We start from the raw sequence: 16,439 nt of genomic DNA on the forward strand, positions 1-16,439 counted from the left end.
GTTGATATCACATGGAGTGAATTGAATTGGCTGAAGACTGGTACCTGTAATGCTGGGGACCACTGGAGGAGGCAGAGATGAATCATCTACTTGGCACTTCCAGCTGAATTGCTCCAAATATTTCAGCTTCATCCTTTACACTGACGTGCTGGGCTCTTCCAGCATTGGGGATGGGGAAATCTGTGGAGCCTCCTCCTCCAGTGAGCTGTTTAATCGTCCACCACCATTCACAACTGGATGTGGCAGGACTGCAGAGCTTAGATCTTATCCGTTGCTGTGGGATTACATAGCTCTATCACTTGCTTCCTTTGTAATTTCTCATTCACGTAGTCATGTTCAGTGGCTTCACCAAGTTGACACCTCATCTTAAAGTATGCCTGATGCTGCTCCTAGCATGCTCTCCTGCACCCTGGTTAAGTGGGGGATATACCAGGCCATGAGGGTACAGATTGTGCTGGAGTACAATCCTGCTGTTGTGGATGCCCCACAGCCTTGAGTTGCTAGACCTGTTTCAAGTCTGTCCCATTTAGCACAGCAAAAACACCACACAACACAATGGAGAATAATATCAACATGAAGGCGGGACTTTGTCTTCACAAAGACTGTGTGGTGGTTGCTCTTACCAATACTGTCATGGACATTGAGGAATACCACTCTGTTAACATAGCACAAGATAAGGAGGCAGGCCTCCAGGACACCACAACCTAGTATAATATTAAGACTGCTAACTCTCCAGGACTGGCCTGGAACCTCGAGAAAGTGAAGATCAATTTTCAGGCCTCTCCTGTGTACAAGACTGGAGAACAATGATGAGGATATTTAAAAACTATATTATTTTTGGTCATTTTTCAATATTCCTTTTCACCATATACAAATATATAGGGCTGATTGGGGGGCAGTCAAACATCATCTCACTGGGTGAGGCGGCTTTCTGCTATCCAGAATGTGACAAGAATGGATGTGTTAGCTGATTACCGCTTGGAGTGTGGGGACAAGTTGTGTGATGAAACCTCCAGGAATAGATTTAATTACAGTCGCTAATCATAACAGGAATGAACCAGCCCAACGGCATCATTCTATATTACCCTCTATTCAGAGCCAACAGAGGTAATAAAACGCCAATGACAACTGAAAAGCAAGTGGCAGTCAGCTGTTGAAGCATTCTTGATGAAGAGCTTTTGCTCGAAGCATTGACGCTCCTGCTCCTCGGATGCTGCCTGACTGGCTGTGCTTTTCCAGCACCACACTTTTCGACAATGAAGCTGAAGGTACCAACTAATAAAGGGTCACTTAGAAGCTGTATTGAGACCTACAGATTGGACAGCAGGGAGACCAGACACAAAGGGATGGTAGTACATTGCTTTTGCTACTCACAAGATGCTTTCTGCTACAGTCAAATTTTCTCATTGGTTAAAACAAAATTTAGGTTTCTTCTTTACTTAAAGACACAAAGTTCATCAAATAAAATTCAGTTATATTTTTCTCCTAATAGTTTTGCCATTAGTTTTTTTAATGAAAATTTCAAATTCCTGATTACTATCATACTCTGTACATCTCACCTTTATTACAATTTTAGTTTCTTTCACAGTCACACAATTTGATTCACATTTGATTCCCACAATCCAGCATCATTCGAAATCTAAAACTGCAAACTATTACTCAGCTTAACATCTACATGAAATAACTTTGACAAAAATTACTATCAATCCAACAGCCCCAAGTTTAAATCCCTTCTTACCAGAGTGGGAGGGAGGAAGGAGGCTGTGCTATCAACTGACCCAAAGTCAGAAATATGAACAGACCTGACAATCTACTCCTTTGGGCTGATAAGACAGCCTTTAATTTGTATTACTGAATGTTAGTTGAGACTGACTGTCTCCCTAGTCATTTTACACAAATATTCAATCACAAAAAATTCCAAATTTAAAATCGAATCTGGAAAAATGATGTGTTTGAACATCTTCAAATTTATTTTTTTAAAAACCTATTATCAATGAAAGATTTGGTTAAAAAATTCACTTTTAAAAAGGTAACAATACATAATATATATTTTACTTTATATTGGGTTATTCACATAACCAGACCCTTGAATGAGACACCAAGGCTAACCAGGCATCTGCAGGAATTATTCAGTACAACACAAAGTAAAAGCTAAAACAGACAAGATTCAATGTTTGTGAGGAATGCCACCATTTTAATTGGCTTTGATTAAACTTAAAATGCATCGTGTTTCGAGTGATAAAAATGTAGAGGCAAAAGCTCCCTTGACCATTCTGTGATAAGCTCAAAGCAAATTGAAAAATATCATTCAGTAACCAAAGGGTCTGTGTTGAAGAGGCTTTCCCCTGGATCATCTGGTCCACTGGAGAGAATAAGAAATTGAGTATCCAATGCACATGAAGTACATTAACCCAATGAAAGGGGTCAAAAAATTACCACTTCCCACATTCTCTCCTGGGATGGTGGTGGGATATAAATTCACAGTACATAAATAAATTTTAATAGCCAGGTTCACAGATTAAGGATAACAACTCCATGAAATACAACACACTCTTGACTGATTAGATTTTGCAATAGTCTGATAAGCGATGTCCCATTGTATGAAATAGTTGGTTGAAAATTACAATGTAAACAAAGTGTGGTACTCCCAATTCATAAATATCTGCTTGAGATCACCCCAAGAAAAACCTGTGATAACCTCAGCTTGGATGGAAGGGGCTACAGGTAGTTATGGGTGTTGTCCATATCCCCAAGTCAAGGAGAACATACATTTCCGCAGTCAATGGATTGCTTCAATTTTAATTACTTTTTTATATAAAAGTATCCAGTGTAGAAAAGCAAAGTATTTTCCAATTTAAAAAAAACAAACACACACATTACAAATAAAAGTCCACCTTGGTGGCCACTGTTTTGCAGCCTTTGTCTGAATAGATCTTTTCTTTCTCTGGAAAGTATGTCATTTCATTGGCTATTTCCGTCATGATATGTTCGTCCTCCTCGTAACCCCGGGCTTTCAGTTCTTCCCTGACGCACAACCTCACGTGTTTGTATTCCAGGGGAAGGAACGGGACAAAGTAGTCGATCAGGTTTTTGTCAATGAGACTGGTATGCCAAAATCCACCTATCCAAGGCAAAAATGAATTGGTTACCCAGACTGAATAGCCACGGATTGTCAACAGGCAAAGTTTTCGATCGTTGTGTTAAATTTCATCCACATCCATCTACAACTTTTGCTTCCAGTGTGGAAAAACCTCAGCTTTAAAATTTTCATCCTTTATTTTTCAAATCTATTCCAGAGTCTTGTCTGTCTTCATCTCCGTAACATCCACCAGTTCCACAGACCTTCCAGATCTCTATACTATAATCCCAGACTCCTGCACATTCTCAATTTCCATTCCTTCATGCTTACTTGGTTGTGCCTTCAGCAGCTGACATTCTGAAAATTCTTCCACAAACCTCTCCTCACTTTGTGCTTTAGAACATACTTCAAAAGTTTAAAAAAGTTTTGATGTAAAAAAAGTCAAGATCGATGGGAGTCAACAGGAAAGTGGCACAGTCTTAATGAATGGCAGAGCAGGCTGGAGGGGTCAAATGGCTTCTGCCTGCTCTTAATTCTTAAGTAAACAGACCTCTTTGACAAAGTTGATCTAAGGGCTATCTCCAATTGGCTCAGTGCAAAATTCTGTTTCATATTGTTCCTGTGAAGCAACTTGGCATGTTCAATTAATTAAAGATGTGTGTAAATACCACTTGAAGATGATGAAGGAAACTCAACCATTAGGATGCAGGAGAAAGGATGAGGAATGTCAGATCAGCCATGGTCCTCTTGAATGACACAGTACACACAAGGGACCGAATGGCCTATTACTGTTCCTACTTCTTATGATTTTATGGGAAGACGGGAGAAGTCAATCCACATTTCTACCTAACTCTCACAGCAACTCAATAAGGAGGGCAGGGGGTGACAATTTACACAGCAGATTGACTTACAGTTTAGTATAGAGGGGGAAGAGAGGTCCATTGCCCAAGTTGGATGCAAGCTCAAGGGCTGCTACCCAGTTATCACATGAAATAGGGAATGGAGAAGTTCCATTGTTTTTAAACAGTCGCCCAAAATAAACTCAGTGCAGGTACCTACTGTTGCATCCTGCAAATTATAATACTCCCAACATCCAGAGTCTGAATCGAAGTAGCCTTCAAGCACACAGCATCAGAAAATTGCAATTAGTTACAGAGACCAGGGTTCCCAAAAGAAAAAAAAGGGGCTCGACCATTCTTCCATTGACCTTAAGAGATTGGCATTCAATTGCATGCAAGTGCAAGGACTGGACCAGACAGTGCTGAGGACAGCCTCCTTACATCACTATCTAAATCTCGACATGAACCAATGATTTATTGGCCTCACCAGATGACAGCCAGCACATTCAGGAGGCGAGGGTAAAAGATTCTGCAAACCGATGAGTATTGGGACAGACTACACTGAAAACAACCAGTTTTGTTCATACGGAGATTAAAGATTTAGATCACTAGTGAATTTTTTTGCCTCCCTGTTCCTAATAGCCACTTGTAAGCAAAGAGTGCCTGAAAATAAGATTAAGTGAAGGGGTGTGATGTTGACAGGATGAACCAGTGCACAGCCTGTTTCAAACCTAGCTAAAACGTGGCAAGCAAACTTACTTTTTTTGTTATTGAAGACTCCAAGGGATACTTTACTCTCAAGGTCCTTCAAATGAATATCTTCCCTTTTGTTTCCTTTTTGCCAAAAGTCCAGCGTAATCTCAGTTATCCTTTCTCCTCCCGCATTACTGTTTATAATGGGGGAAAAAGAAATTAGGACCAGCAAATGGAAATCTGTAGGGTATACATGCAAGTCAAATCACAAATGATGTGCCCTCTGATTTTTATCAATAATTCCTCCTCATCCCTCAATAGCCTTTTAGCTAACCAATAATGTCTCCCTCACCACCATCACTGTGGGACATCAATGGCTTGGGTACAAAGTCCAGGTCTGGAAATGTGTTGCTGGAAAAGCGCAGCAGGTCAGGCAGCATCCAGGGAACAGGAGAAACTGGTGAAATCTGAGTTCATCCCTTGTGGTTGGAGGGTTCCTAGGCGGATGATGAGGCGTTCTTCCTCCAACCGTTGTTTCGCTGTGGTCTGACGATGGAGGGGTCCAAAGACCTGCATATCCTTGGTGGAGTGGGAGGGGGAATTGAAATGTTGAGCTACAGGGTGGTTGGGTTGGTTGGTCCGGGTGTCCCAGCTACAGGGTGGTTGGGTTGGTTGGTGAAAGTCTAGGTGAAAACTTCAGTGTAAAACACAGAATGGTGCAATCCTGCCTAAAGGGTGGACGCTGGGAATTTGTTTCCATTAGGTGGGGAGACTAGGACCCATGGGCACAGCCTGAGAATTAGAGGGGATCAATTTAGAACGGAAATGAGGAGACATTTCTTCAGCCAGAGAGTGGTAGGCCTGTGGAATTCAGTGCCAAGGAGCACAGTGGAGGCCAGGACATTAAATGTCTTCAAGGCAGAGATTGATAAATTCTTGACCGCGCAAGGAATTAAGGGAAACGGGAAAGAGTGTGGGTAAGTGGAGTTGAAATGCCCATCAGCCATGATTAAATGGTGGAGTGAACTCAATGGGCTGAATGGCCTTACTTCCAATCCTATGCCTTATATCTTTCCAGTTGTATGTAAAATGTCCCAAAGCACTATTTCACAGAACAGCAGGGAAGCTGTTCTTGACCAATATTGAACCCCAAAACATTATCAATAAAACAGGTTATCAGGTCATCTCATTACTGTTTGTGGGAACGTGCTGTGTTTCTTACATTAGAACGGTAACTTCACTTCAAAGTAATTAATTTGGCACAAGCACTCTGGGACATCCTGAGGTTGTGAAAACCACTAAAGGACTTGTGTCCTCCCAAAATAATAGTTCTCAAAGTGATTTGGACTAACATTCTAGGGGTTAACACTGACCAGAAAAATCAATGGGAGTAGCCATATCAATACTGTGGCTGCAAGAGCAGATCAGAGGCTGGTAATCAAGCCAGTTAGTAACTCACCTCCTGACTCCCCAAAGGTATGAGTCAGGAATGAGATAGAGTATTGTCCACTTGCCTAGTGAGTGCAGCTCCAATAACACTCAGTAAATTCCACACCACCCAAAATAAATCAGCCTGCCTGGTACCCCATCCACCACTTTCACAGTCACTCCCTCCATTACTGATGCACACTGGCACACTAAAATAATTTTCTAAAAAATTGTAATTTAATTTGTTCAATTCTTTTTGACCATTTCATTTGTTTTGTTGATTGTTGCTCTACCATAGTGGCACACATTAGGATGAAAATTACTTCTCCCAGATTACTTTCAACTTTGAATCATAGAATCCCTACGGTGGAGAAGCAGGTTATTCGGCCCATCAAATCCAAACCGACCCAATGAAGAGCATCCCACCCAGACTCTCCTGCTACCCATGCAACCTTGCATTCCCCATGGCTAACCCACCTAGCGGGCACATCCCTGAACACTATGGTCAATTTAGCATGGCCAATCCATGTAACATGGACATCTTTGGACTGTGGCAAGAAACCGGAGCACCCAGAGGAAACCCACACAGACACGGGGAAGACATGCAAACTGTCCACAGACGGACAGTTGCCCGAGGCTGGGTGAATTCCCCGGCACTATGAGGCAGCCATGCTGTTACTTCATCTGTAGCAATTTCCACACCATGTTCGGAGTAAAGGTATCAGAAAAACTTTCCTTAGACATGCAATAATGCTCATGTTTATCTGTATTTGATAGCACTGCCCTATCCACTGATTTTACAAAGCAATGGATTAAGTCAGTAACTTAGTGAGTTTTGAGAAGATTTGTAGCACAGGTAGAGGTTCTGGATGTAGGTTTGCTCACTGAACTGGAAGGTTCATTTTCATGCTCAGCGAGCAAACCTACATTCAGTGACTTAGTGTGTTCATGGGGTCTAGAGGAAGTAATAAAATTCAAATCAATAAACCCTGATTTACCTCAGGAAGACGAAAATGGCATTCCGGTACACTACGCCATCAATGTTATCGTAGTAGTCCAAGTAAGGCTTAATGGCATCAATAAGGCCTGCTTGCATTTTGTCCATTTCATCAAATATGAACATGGACCTGCCACACAAGGTAACGTTACCGCGAATCCATTTCTGTAGCAGTTCCTGTGGGAGAAAACATTTACTTTGATACAAAAAGATACATAGCTATACAGCTGACATCCCTTTGTCACTTCTCTCCACCCCATTCACCCTTACACAGGCTCAAATGATTCAGATTCTATTTCACTGTGTCACTGGTGCAATGACATATTGCCTGCAGTCAAGATCAATTGATATTACAGAATGGTTGCTCCAGGATTGCACAAATAACTACCATTATTGCAGTGACATTTTTAAAGACCGAGTACTGAAATGCAAGCAAAGGAGGCGGCCAGTTTGGGCCATTGTATTTGCCCTCCTACTTGCTCCACATTACAATAATCTAACCTCAATTCCTTTCTCTTTCCCTGCAGTTCTTTCAAGTGTTTAATCCTTTCATGTTTGTTTGTGGAATCTGGGGACCGCTAACCTTCAGACATCGTGGAGTATCTTCTTGAACTACTTCAATCTGTTGTAGGTACAAGCACAGTGCTGTTAGGGAAGGAGTTCAGAATTTCAGAGTTGTGACCCAGTGACAGAGAAGGAATGGTGATATATTTCTAAGTCAGGATGCTGTGTGGTGAGGAGGGGACATTCAGGCGGTGACATTCCAAAAGGTTGAAATAATTCTACTCCCACCATCGCCCCAAACTGAGGACTACTACTTGATTTTCATGGGCTACATTTTTCCCCTCTCTAACTCGCATTATAAGTGAGATTCGGTCATATAGCACCATTACCTGCTGCATGTGTGTTGAAATACGGGATATTTGGACTCTCCGAAGCAGAACTGAAACTCATCAATATGCTGAATAATTTTCAACTCTCCATTAAATTTAAAGCCACAACATACAAGGAAAGCTGAAATTTCCAAGACAGGAAGGGATTAGAGGGATACGGGACAAGTGCTGGCAAATATGATTAGATTGGGTTGGAATATCTGGTCAGCACGGACGAGTTGGATCGAAGGATCTGTTTCCGTGCTGTACATCTCTATGACTTTATGACTACAGTATTTTAACTGCCATAAGACAACATCTAAGGTAGCAAAAGTTTCCTTCAATAAATTACACTTCATAAAAAGGAGTTCCTCTGGATGGTGCCTAGGCCCAAGCATCTGCTTCATCAGTGACCTCCCTTCTATCATAAGGTCAGAAATGGGGATCTTTGCTGAAAGTTGTACAATGTTTAGCACCATTCATGTCTTCTCAGAAATTGAAGCATTCCAGAATCTGCTATGCTTTGCTTAACATGACACAACATTCTCCACTTGATGAGTACAGCTCCAAAAACACTCAAGCAGCCCAACATCCAGGACAAAACAACCTGTTGATTGGCCCCATCCACAACCTTCAACATTCATTCCCTTTACACAGGTGTATAGTAGCAACAATGTGTACCATCCTCAAGATGCAATGCAGTGACACATGAAGGCTCCAGCAACAGCGTCGTCCAAGCCTTGATCCTCTTGCAGCTAGAAGGACCGGGGCAACAAATGCACCCTCTCCAAGTCACAACACATTATTGTGGAACTATGTAACTGTTTCTGCACTGTTGTAGATCAAAATTCTAGAGCTCCCCTTCTAATGGCACTGTGAGCGACCCTAATGGCAGCAATTAGACTTTGACAGGAAAACACCAGCACTATTCCACCTACGGAGATCTTACATTTTCTTGCAGTGAGAACTTCACCTGCTGTTAATATATACTCTCGTGCAAAGGCTTGGAAAACACTGCAGTTGTTTTCTGAAGCAGACTGAATTGCATTTAATCGGCTAGCAGACAGCACTCCATGACAAAGCAGTCACTTGATTGTTAACCCTCCATCAACTGGAGTAGAGTGGTGCTGGAAAAGCACAGCAGTTCAGGCAGCATCCGAGGAGCAGGAAAATCGACGATTCGGGCAAAAGCCCTTCATCAGGAATACAGGCATAGTGCCTGAAGGGTGGAGAGACAAAGGAGGGGAGGGTGGGGGTGGGGAGAAAGTAGCATAGAGTACAATAGGTGAGTGGGGGTGGGGATGAAGGTGATAGGTCAGGGAGGCGGGTGGAGTGGATAGGTGGAAAAGAAGATAGGCCAGTAGGACAGGTCATGGGGACAGTGCTGAGCTGGAAGTTTGGAACTGGGGTGAGGTGGGAGAAGGGGAAATGAGGAAACTGGTGAAGTCCACATTGATCCAAGGTGGAAGATGAGGCGTTCTTCCTCCAGGCGTCGGGTGGTGAGGGAGCGGCAGTGAAGGAGGCCCAGGACGTCCATGTCCTCGGCTGAGTAGGAGTTGAAATGTTGGGCCACAGGGCAGTGTGGTTGATTAGTGCGGGTGTCCCAGAGATGTTCCCTAAAGTGCTCTGCTAGGAGACGTCCAGTCTCCCCAATGTAGAGGAGACAGCATCGGGAGCAACGGATACAATAACTGATATTGGTGGATGTGCAGGTAAAAATATGATGGATGTGGAAGGCTCCTTTAGGGCCTTGGATAGAGGTGAGGGAGGTGGTGTGGGTGCAGGTTTTGCAATTCCTGCGGTGGCAGGGGATGGTGCCAGGACGGGAGGGTGGGCTGTTGGGGGGGCGTAGGCCAGACCAGGTAGTCACGGAGGGAATGGTCTTTGTGGAAGGCGGAAAATGGTGGGGAAGGAAATATATCCCTGGTGATGGGGTCCATTTGGAGGTGGCAGAAATGTCGGCGGATGATTTGATTTATGCAAAGGTTGGTAGGGTGGAAGGTGAGCACCAGGGAGTTTCTGTCCTTGTTAGGGTTGGAGGAGTGGGGTTTGAGGGCGGAGGTGCGGGATGTGGACAAGATGCGTTGGAGGGCACCTTTAACCACATGGGAAGGGAAATTGCGGTCTCTAAAGAAGGACGCCATCTGGTGTTCTGTGGTGGAAATGGTCCTCCTGGGAGCAGATACGGCGGAGGCGGAGAAATTGGGAATACGGGATGGTTTTTAAGAAATGAGGGCTCATCCGGCTCCGCCTCCGCCGTATCTGCTCCCAGGAGGTCCAGTTCCACCACAGAACACACCAGATGGCCTCCTCCTTTAGAGACCGCAATTTCCCTTCCCACGTGATTAAAGATGCCCTCCAACGCATTTCGTCCACATCCAGCACCCCAGCCCTCAGACCCCACCCCTCCAACCGTAACAAGGACAGAACCCCCCTGGTGTTCACTTTCCACCCCACCAATCTTCGCCAACATTTCCGCCACCTCCAAACGGACCCCACCACCAAGGATATAAGTTCCCTCACCATCCATTTCCGCCTTCCGCAAAGACCATTCCCTCCGTGGCTACCTGGTCAGGTCTACGCCCCCCCAACAACCCACCCTCCCGTCCTGGCATCATCCCCTGCCACCGCAGGAATTGCAAAACCTGCGCCCACACCTCCTCCCTCACCTCCATCCAAGGCCCTAAAGGAGCTTCCACATCCATCAAAGTTTTTCCTGCACATCCACCAATATCATTTATTGTATCTGTTGCTCCCGATGCGGTCTCCTCTACATTGGGGAGAATGGACCCGTCCTAGCAGAGCGCTTTAGGGAACATCTCTGGGACACCCGCACCAATCAACCATACCGCCCTGTGGTCCAACATTTCAACTCCCCCTCCCACTCTGCCGAGGACATGGAGATCCTGGGCCTCCTTCACCACCGCTCCCTCACCATCCGACACCTGGAGGAAGAACGCCTCATCTTCCGCCTCGGTTCACTTCAACCCCAGGGCATCAATATGGACTTCACCAGTTTCCTCATTTCCCCTTCCCCCACCTCACTCCAGTTCCAAACTTCCAGCTCGGCACGATCCCCATGACCTGTCCTACTGGCCTTTCTTCTTTTCCACCTATCCACTCCACCCTCCTCTCTGACCTATTACCTTCATCCCCACCCCCACTCACCTATTGCACTCTATGCTACTTTCTCTCCACCCCTACCCTCCTCTCATTTACCTCTCCACCCTTCAGGCACTCTGCCTGTATTCCTGATGAAGGGCTTTTGCCCAAAACATCGATTTTCCTGCTTCTCGGATGCTGCCTGAACTGCTGTGCTTTTCCAGCACCACTCTACTCCAGAATCTGGTTTCCAGCATCTGCAGTCATTGTTTTTACCTAACCCTCCATCAACCATCAGCAGCACGTACCATCAAAATACTTTGCTAAATCTGTACTGAAACTTAGTTACACCCTAATTTTCTGGCCACCATATTACAAAAAGAATATACAGGCAAAGAGAATGGAGACCATAAGACATAGAAGTGGAAGGGTAATGTATATTTTTTAATTTCTCCAGGGCAATTAGGAATGGACAACAAGCCAGTGACACCTAATTGCCCTAGAGAAATTCAAAATTATATATATTAACTCCATTCATTTTGGAGCCTGTATATTCTTTTTAGTGTTGGCACAGTACTTCACTTTTTATGATATGGTGGCCAGGCAATTAGGGTGTAACTAAGTTTCAGTACAGATTTAGCAAAATATTTTGATGGTACATGCTGCTGATGGTGGATGGAGGGTTAACAATCAAGTGAGCTGCTTTGTCCTGGAGTGCTGCCTGCTAGCCTATTAAATGCAATTCAATCTGCTTCAGAAAACAACTGCGGTGTGTTCCAAGCCTTTGCACAAGAGTATATATTAACAGCAGGTGAAGTTCTCACTGCAAGAAAATGTAAGATCTCCGTAGGTGGAATAGTGCTGGTGTTTTCCTGTCAAAGTCTAATTGCTGCCATTAGAATTACATTGAATGACTCATTTTGATGGTTACATACTTAGCAAGGAAACAATTTAACAATCGACAAACCGTACCAAAGGGCAAGTTATTGTGGTAAGTTAGTGCGGAAGCATCCACAGATAATTTCACAATGAACAGCACCATGTTAACCAGTACTAAACAGGTAATAAAGCAAATTCATGCCAAAAGTGGTCAATTTATTCCACCACAGCTGTGCCTCAGGTTTTGGAAGAAGAGTAACTTGCTCATTGGCCACTCAGAATCCATCACATTAACATGGTATCCGAAGAACAGCAGGTTTCTTCCCAACAAATGGCACTACTGAACTGGGTTTAATGTCAAGCTGATAGCTTTACAGTCACTTTTACTGATCCAAGCCATTTAGTTCCAGATTTCTTAAATACTGAATTCAAATTCTCAAAACAGCCATGGAGAGACCTGAAGATTTGTTTCTCAGGATGGGTGGATACTGTAGGGTTATAGGAGAAATGGTGGCTTCGTGGTGACGTCACTGGATGAGTAATCCAGAGGCCCAGATTAATGCTCTGGGGATATGGATTGAAATCCCACCACATTAGCTAGAGATGAGGGCCAGCATAGGGAACAGTGACCATAAAATCATAAAAACCCAACCGGTTCACTAATATCTTTCAGGAAAGGAAATTTATCATCCTGACCTGATCTGCTCTGTATGTGACTCCAGATCCACAGTAATGGGTAGCCTTTAATTGCTGTCTAAAATGGCCGAACTAGCCACTCAGCTCAAAAGCAATTGGGGATGGCCAACAATAGCTGGTCTCACCAGCCTATGAAGAAATTATAAGAGAAGGGGAAGAGCAGGAGAATAAGACTGATTGGATAGTAAAAGCGCAGGCACAGGCAGAATGGGCTAAATAACATCCTTCTGTGTTTCATTATTTTATGGGAAAGAACACCATTCTTTTCAACATTAGCATGACTCACTTTACAGCATTTCACTAGTTCTTCTTGATTTGCACAGCTACTACTCTTACAACACTAAACCACCATTGGTGCCTTGTGGGTCATGTAGTGTTGACAACTGCACTTCTCATTATTGTCATCACATGACTAACATAACCATTACATCATGCTCATCAATTGTACATTACACTATACAATAAATTATTAAATACATAGGAATGATTTTCTAGCATCAATTTGACCTCAAGAATTCAGGCAAGGTTGAGATAGATGTTCATTTATTTCAAGTATGGCATCACCCGAACACACTCAATTAGATTACAATGAGAATTCATTGCTGAAAGTGTATTTGGAATCTACTCAATCCTTCAATGAAAATTTAGCTCATAACTCTTCCTAACATAACATCTTGGAGTCACCCTTGAGAAGAAATTTAACTGGACCAGCCACTTAAATACTGTGGGCACAAAAGCAAGTCAGAAGCTTAGGATTCTCATAAGGGTAACTCACCTCCTGACTCGTCTGTCCACCACCTCCAAAGCCCAATTCAGGAGTGTGACGGAATAGTCTCTACTTGTCTGGATGGGTACAATATCAACAACACCAAAGAACCTTAACATTACCAAGGACAATGCAGCCTATTTGATTGACACCCAATCCTCCACCACTAATGCACAGAGGAACAAAGTGTACCATCTACAAGATGCACTGCAGTAACTCACCAAGGTTCCTTCGACATCATCTTCCAAATGTGCAACCTATAAACCTAGCAGGGTAAGGGCAGTAGGTACATAGAAACACCATCTGTGTGTTCTCCTTCAAGCCACGCACTAACCTGACTTGTAAACAATATCAGCATTCCTTCAAAACCCTAAATCTCCTTCCCATAGCACCATAGGTACACCTAAACCACACAAACTGTAGCATTTCAAGAAAGCGACTCACCACCACCTTCTCAATGGCAGTTAAGAGACTGGCACTAAATGCTGGTCCACCCACTGATTGTCAAATCCCATAATGAATTGTTAAATTCATTAGCTTCATTGTAGTCACAGTTCTTTCTTCACTTCTACTAATGCTTCAACTATAACCAACTCATAACTGTACTTGTCCCATTGAATATTACAAAGTGAAGATTTGCTCGTGGACCTAGTAATGGGGAATGAGCCAGACAGAGAAGAGAAATAGAAGTCTGAAAAGATAACAAAATACACTAAGATAATGGAGAGAAGCTCATACATATGACCAAAAATACATTGAATAGAAGCTAATATTGTGACACTGAGAAGACAACAATATTGGCAAACAGTGTCATAGAACAAAAATAGAAAGCATGTAAAATGCAGTTCAAAGTGCAATATAATACATTCTGCCAAAGGAACAAACTAATCACCAGTTTTATCAAACTGAAATATTACCTTATATTGGCTGAGATATTCAGGATGAGGGAAGTGCAAAGTGGAGACAAACTGATGAACGTAGTTACTCTCCAGTCCATTTCTATAAATGTTCTCTGCAATTATTTTACTGATTAGATTTTTGCCTGTCCCAGTCCAGCCATGTAGTGAAAGTGTGAGGGGCTTTTTGGGGTTTGGATTCATCAAGAAACCTTTGACTGCCTTCAAGACAACTTGCTTGGCAACGTGTTGTCCAAACAGCTTGTTTTCCAAGTCCATCTTCAATCCTGGTTATGCAAACAAAGTTCAGATCATTACACAAATAAATGCTTCCTGTTAAAGGCAGAATTTCACTACCATTATTTATATTTAAAGTGATAAAAAATATTTTGATTTTAAGAACAGAAACATGCAGTACTGAAGGTGGTCAGTTGCCCCATCGCCCAGAACCGGCTTTTTGAAAAAGCTCAGTTTCATTCCTTTGGTCTTTTCCTCATGGACTTGAATTTTCTCTCGTTCAAATATTTAATAATAGCCTCTTTGAATATCACAATTGACTCCGCTTCCACTGCCCTTTCAGACAGCATATTCAAGATCATAAGTCAAATGAAAGCAGAGTCAATGGACTCAAAATGTTAACTCTGTTCCTCTACTCACAGATGCTGTCAGACCTGCTGAGTTATTCTGGCACTTTCATTTTCATTGTAGATCATTACTTGTGGGTTCAAAATAATCCTCACCTTTCCACATTACTTCTGTAAATTGCCTTAAATTAACATCCTCCAGTTACTGTTACTCCTGCCCATGGCAATAGATTCTCTTTGTGCCGTATTAAAATGCCTCAATTCTATGCACCCAGACCATAAGATCATAGGACAGAGGGACGTTGAAACAGAAGTAGACCATTCTGCTCATTGAGTCTAGTTCACAATTCAATGAGATCATAGATGATCTGCTGATCCTCAACTCAGTCAAACTCACATGGCACAGAAACCGACCCATTTTATTCATGTACTTATCCAAATGCTTTTTAAACAATATAACTGTACCTGCATCCACCTACTTCCTCTGGAATTTCATTCCACACGTGAATCACTGTGCAAAAACAATTACATAGAACATAGAACAGAACAGGCCCTTCAGCCCACGATGTTGTGCCGACCATTGATCCTCATGTGAGGTAAAATGTACGAACCCTCAAATTTCTGTGACCATATGCATGTCCAGCAGTCTCTTAAATATCCCCAATGACCTCGCTTCCACAACTGCTGCTGGCAACGCATTCCATGCGGAAAGAACCCGCCTCTGACATCCCCTCTATACTTTCCGCCAAACAGCTTAAAACTATGACCCCTCGTGTTAACAATTTCTGTCCTACGAAAAAGTTTCTGGCTATCAACTCTATCTATGCCTCTCATTATCTTGTACACCTCAATTAGGTCCCCTCTCTTCCAATGAAAAAAGTCCAAGCTCAGTCAACCTCTCTTCGTAAGATAAGCCCTCCAGTCCAGGCAGCATCCTGGTAAACCTCCTCTGAACCCTCTCCAAAGCATCCACATCTTTCCTATAATAGGGCGACCAGAACTGGACGCCATATTCCAAGTGCAGTCTAACCAAAGTTTAATAGAGCTGCAACAAGATCTCACGGCTCTTAAACTCAATTCCCCCTGTTAATGAAAGCCAAAACACCATATGCTTTCTTAACAACCCTGTCCACCTGGGTGGCAATTTTAAGGGATCTATGTACCTGCACACCAAGATTACCTAATTACCTGTTTGAAATCTTTCTCCTCTCTTTCCCCAAAATCCTCAATTCCCTTACTGATTAGTATACCTGTTGATCCAGACTCAACAGCCCCCTTTGGCAAAGACCAGGCACCGTCCCTCCCATACCACCCTCGGACTGGACACTATCCCCAGACTGGACACTAACCCTCCCACACCACCCTGAGACTGGACACGAGCCCTCCAATACCCTCAGTGCGGACACCATCCTTCCCACACCCTCAGACTGAACACTATCCTCAGACCAGACATCGGTCCTCCTTCCCACATCCTCAGAGTGAAAATTGTCCCTCCGACACTTCCCTCAGACCTTCCAAACCCCCTTCAGCCCATGGATGAGGCTGGGTATGCGATGGGGGCGGGGGGGGGGTTGTAGGGGTTACCTGTAAAGTTGAGCACCAGCCAGC

At 43.4% G+C, this 16,439-nt stretch overlaps 1 protein-coding gene across 1 annotated transcript in view; it reads right to left on the bottom strand.

Annotated features, from left to right (window-relative positions):
- Positions 1-1,950: 1,950 nt before the first annotated feature.
- Positions 1,951-16,439, bottom strand: part of LOC122564961 (torsin-1A-like) — an 18,953-nt gene continuing 4,464 nt past the window's right edge. The window contains exons 2-5 of the mRNA XM_043720518.1: positions 14,269-14,534; positions 7,038-7,213; positions 4,678-4,805; positions 1,951-3,121 (exon numbers count right to left, since the gene is read on the bottom strand). Of these exons, the coding sequence (XP_043576453.1) occupies positions 2,877-3,121; positions 4,678-4,805; positions 7,038-7,213; positions 14,269-14,534 (815 nt within the window). The 3' untranslated portion in view covers positions 1,951-2,876. The remainder of the gene's footprint in view (positions 3,122-4,677; positions 4,806-7,037; positions 7,214-14,268; positions 14,535-16,439) is intronic.

Source organism: Chiloscyllium plagiosum, chromosome 30, assembly GCF_004010195.1.
Source record: "Chiloscyllium plagiosum isolate BGI_BamShark_2017 chromosome 30, ASM401019v2, whole genome shotgun sequence".
NCBI classification, from domain to species: Eukaryota; Metazoa; Chordata; class Chondrichthyes; order Orectolobiformes; family Hemiscylliidae; genus Chiloscyllium; species Chiloscyllium plagiosum.